The sequence below is a fragment of the Nerophis ophidion genome, linkage group LG07 (assembly GCF_033978795.1).
Source record: "Nerophis ophidion isolate RoL-2023_Sa linkage group LG07, RoL_Noph_v1.0, whole genome shotgun sequence".
Lineage (NCBI taxonomy): Eukaryota > Metazoa > Chordata > Actinopteri > Syngnathiformes > Syngnathidae > Nerophis > Nerophis ophidion.
The window spans coordinates 71,932,993-71,937,992 of record NC_084617.1 but is presented as its reverse complement, the minus strand read 5'-3'; the positions used below and the strand labels follow the sequence as shown (position 1 = coordinate 71,937,992).

The 5,000-nt window shown below is 38.4% G+C and overlaps 1 protein-coding gene across 2 annotated transcripts in view; it reads right to left on the bottom strand.

Annotated features, from left to right (window-relative positions):
• The window catches only part of hk2 (hexokinase 2), a 97,849-nt gene that overhangs the window by 41,378 nt on the left and 51,471 nt on the right, over positions 1-5,000 (bottom strand). For both annotated transcript variants that reach the window (XM_061907072.1, XM_061907073.1), the window contains one exon: positions 4,745-4,864. In XM_061907072.1, coding sequence (XP_061763056.1) covers positions 4,745-4,864 — 120 coding nt within the window. The remainder of the gene's footprint in view (positions 1-4,744; positions 4,865-5,000) is intronic.

Below are 5,000 nucleotides of genomic sequence, written 5' to 3'. Positions count from 1 at the left end.
ATTTACGTGTGTGTGTGTGTGTATGTCCTGGCAATGTTTACTTAATGGGGACATCACTCTGTTTACACAGTCACCTTTAAAGGACCTCTGACGGTATGGGGACAATAAAAAACAGGTCCCCTAAAGGGAAACCTTTTTAAATGGTTGTCAGATGAATTCTGAAGATGCCTATGTGATTTTTACTGGTTAGTTTGAGTGTGAGACATTTGCACATTTTCGCTTTTTTTAATGTATTTTTTATAAATGGTCCTTAGTAGTCACGAACAAATTTGTGTGAATTATGCAAAATTATTTAACTTTGGTCCCCATGAACCATATTAGCTCTTTTTTCCCCAGGGTCCCCAGTAAGTACGAACCGCACATTACTTCATCAATCCAGAGATTTAAAGACGTGTATGAGCAAAGTGGGCAGTGGCCCATTTTACCTATTTTTTTTATGCCTCCACAACCTGTAGAAAGGGTGGTCCCCACAAGTCACGATCAAACACTTCGTCCCCATTCCAAATGATGACCTGTATCTGTGTGTGTGTGTTCTGGCAATGCTTACCTAATGGGGACATTGCTCTGTTTACACGGTCAGCTTTAGGGGACCTCTGACGGTATGGGGACAAAAAAAACACGTCTCCTAAAGGGAAACCTTATTAAATGATCCATTGTGAAGACGCCTAAGTGATTTTTGATATATTTAATTTAAACTTTTTTGGTATTTTTTTAATGGTCCTCAGTAGTCACGAACAAATTTGTGTGAATTATGCAAAATTATTTAACTTTGGTCCCCATGGACCATATTAACTCTTTTCCCCCAGGGTCCCCAGTAAGTATGATCAGCACATTACTTCATCAATCCAGAGATTTAAAGACGTGTATGAGCTAAGTGGGCAGTGGCCCTTTTACCTATTTTTTATGCCTCCACAACCTGTAGAAAGGGTGGTCCCCACAAGTCACGATCAAACACTTGGTCCCCATTCCAAATGATAACCAATATGTGTGTGTGTGTGTGTGTGTGTGTGTGTGTATGTGTTCAGGCAGTGCTGACTTAATGGGGACATCGCTCTGTTTACACAGTCACCTCTAGGGGACCTCTGACGGTATGGGGACAAAAAAAAACAAAACAGGTCCCCTAAAAGGAAACATTTTTAAATAATAGTCAGATCCATTCTGGAGATGCCTAAGTGATTTTTTATAAATTTGATTTGATTTTTTTTTTTTTTTTTAATGGTCCTCAGTAGTCACGAACAAATGTGTGTGAATTATGCAAAATCATTGAAATTTGGACCCCATGAACCATATTAACTATTTTTTCCCCCAGGGTCCCCTGTAAGTATGATTAGCACATTACTTCATCAATCCAGAGAACCTGTAGAAAGGATGGTCCCTACAAGTCCATCAAAAACTTGGTCCCCATTCCAAATGATAACGTGTGTGTGTGTTTGTGTGTGTGTGTGTGTGTGTGTGTGTGTGCGCTTTCAATCAATGTATCGGATATGTATATGCCCGCATGTCCAAATTGCCTTTCGTTTGATTGATTGATTGAAACTTTTATTAGTAGATTGCACAGTACAGTACATGTTCCGTACAATTGACCACTAAATGGTAACACCCGAATACGTTTTTCAGCTTGTTTAAGTCAGGGTCCACGTTAATCAATTCATAGCACCCTCCATCTCTCCCACTCAAGCAGACACAGATACAGTCAAGTACATTATGGTTCTCAATTCAGAGTGGAATTATGGTAATGTTTTACTCATCTCCATGGATGTTTCCACGCATCTAAAATTTAAAGCTGTCGCAATACATTTAATAGCTTTGTGGAAGTCGATTTTACCATATCATTACTTGAGGCATACAGTGCAACCAAACTTTGAGTGCAATATAATGTTTCACCATTCCTGGGTATTGGGACTTATCGTATCCTCAGAAGTGCTTAGTGACAATGTGCTTTTATTTTTATTTTTTCTTCATACTGGTTCAGGCAGCATTTAAGCACCAGCACCTTAACAAAAGTAGCGATTTTGACACCAGTTACGGGGAATATAGAAACGATACCCAACCCACACTGCATGGACTGAGACAGTTCTTGGCAATTCCAGTTATTCCAGTCATCTGACCAATCTTGATCAACAAGTTTATGTGTGGGAGATGTTTTATGCTTTGAATTAAAAATGAGAGATAAAGTTCATTATCAGTTTAAATTGTAAACATTAGGAAAAGGTCAGTTTTGTTTGATTTAAGAGACTTATTTAGTCAAAAATAATGCTATCTAAATGTGAAATGAGCAAAAATGAGCAGAAGCAGTGTTTAAGGGGAACTGCACTTCTTTGGAATTTTGCCTATGGTTCACAATCATTATAAGACACAAGAAGAACGTACGAGGCTTTTTTTTTTTAACGATTTTAAAGATGATAAAAAACGCCGGAAAGATGTTAATTAGAGTCACTGTTGTTGTCTTCAAAGCCCTCTAAAACAACTTCAAAATTCTTAATGAACGTTTTGTATACAAAGTGAAAGTCTATATATAATGTAGGAATGTCACGTGTGGGGGGGCATGGTAATGCGGAATTTTGTTCTCCCAGGATGCAAAGGACAACCCGGACAGGACTTGCAGGTAAGGATTTGATTTAATGGTAAAAATAACAACCCTGGTACAAAAACAGAAAATAAACCGACTGGATGAGGTGCCGAGCGCACCGGAAGCTAAGGCTAACACTAGCACAGACTGTGACAACTAGCAGAAGCTAGGCGACAAGACAAACTTACGCGGCAGTCGCGTGATGCAAAAACAAAGAAGCCAGACCGACTGAACGGCAAAGGCAGGCTTAAATAATAATGTCAGTGATGACAACTACGTGAAAGTAATACGTTGCTATGGTAACAAACTCAGGTGCATGAACAGAAACAAAAGGAGTCCAAGACTAACAGAAAAACCCAAACAGAATATGAATTACACCAAAACATGATCACAGACATGACGAGTAGAAAAGAATAGATAGAATAGAAAGTACTTTATTGATCCCTGGGGGAAATTCAGCACCACAGTTCGCTCAAAATAGACAATAATAATAATAATAATAAATAATATAAAACATATATTATATATATAATATACTAATAGTATAAATATATTCTACATATATTCTACATTTAAGTGCAGTCAAGGAACGTATACATTATACAGTCTGATGGCTGAAGCGAACCATCCAGACTGTTATCGACGCAAAGTTCAAAAGCCAGCATCTGCGATGGTATGGGGGTGCATTAGTGCTCAAGGCATGGGTAAATTACACATCTGTGAAGGCACCATTAATGCTGAAAGGCACATACAGGTTTTGGAACAACATATGCTGCCATCCAAGCGCCATCTTTTTCATGGACGCCCCTGCTTATTTCAGCAAGACTATGCCAAGCCACATTCAGCACGTGTTACAACAGCGTGGCTTCGTAAAAAAAGAGTCTGGGTACTTTCCTGGCCCGCCTGCAGTCCAGACCTGTCTCCCATCGAAAATGTGTGGCGCATTATGAAGCGTAAAATACGACAGCGGAGACCCCGGACTGTTGAATGACTGAAACTCTACATAAAACAAGAATGGGAAAGAATTCCACTTTCAAAGCTTCAACAATTAGTTTCCTCAGTTCCCAAACGTTTATTGAGTGTTGTTAAAAGAGAAGGTGATGTAACACAGTGGTGAACATGCCCTTTCCCAACTACTTTGGCACGTGTTGCAGCCATGAAATTCTAAGTCAATTATTATTTGCCAAAAAATATCAAATATCTTGTCTTTGTAGTGCATTCAATTGAATATGGGCTGAAAAGGATTTGCAAATCATTGTATTCCGTTTATATTTACATCTAACACAGTTTCCCAACTCTGTAAACGGGGTTGTATAGCATTTTTTTAACATAAATTCACAACCATAATCATTTTCAACAAAAAATATCAAACCTTAAAACAAAAATATTAAGTGCAAGTTTCAAGGACACTTACAGCCTATATTTTCCACAATTTCAAAGTTGATGGAATAAAAAGCTTCACGGGCCCGAATAAAATGATTGGCATTTACGGCTGTCACTCAACGGGCCTCGTCAGCACTCACGAGCAGGGAGCGCGTGCACACATACAAAAGCCGTCCAAGAGAAGCAACAAACAATTTGCAGTCATGTTGTTGTTATGATAGAAAATACATTCAATGACAGCTAACACCAACTATCTCAATTGCTATTATTAGCCAATGACTCCTAAAGATAATGTGCGTTCTTGTGTTATGTAAGTATGTAATTATGTCTTTACGTACGAGAAGCCATAAGAGGGCGGGATGTGGAAGTATTATTGGAGCAAAATGATTTGCAAGCATTTATCTATGTGCCTACATTTAATCCACAACAGAAGACACTGCGCATTTTAAACCAATCAGAAAGAGATTTGGAACACACAGACAACTTAAAACACACCAACACCGATCCACAACACACCTACACGGATCTGGATACACCCTCGGATTGATATAGAGGTACACAAATTAGTACACACGCACGCCAATTGGATTAAAAGCACACAGATTAAGATACAGGTTTGCAAATAATTTTGCCACAATAATACTTCCATAAAGTGATATACTGTGCAAAATACATTAGAAAGCTGGAGCTTTTTAGGCATCTGTGCAAATGTTGCAAACAGCAGCCTATAAACCAAGATAACTGACTTCATGCTTGGGAACAAACTACAAAAATGATGTGAAACAACCTCACCTGATCCAATTTGCTTTGGTGACAGGGGAAAGAGAATGTAAATCCCAAAGGTAAGGATGCGCCGCTCATGCCCATATTTTCCAGAAAGTTGGCCATGCAGTCCACAATGTGGGTGAAAAGCTGAAGAAAAAAAATATGCAAGTCATTTCCTCCATTTATAATTGTATTAACTGCTTATAGTTGTTGAATAAATAAGTATTATAAGAGTTAAGAAAATCATGTCATGTCAATTGGTGTGACGTGTACAGCAAAAAAT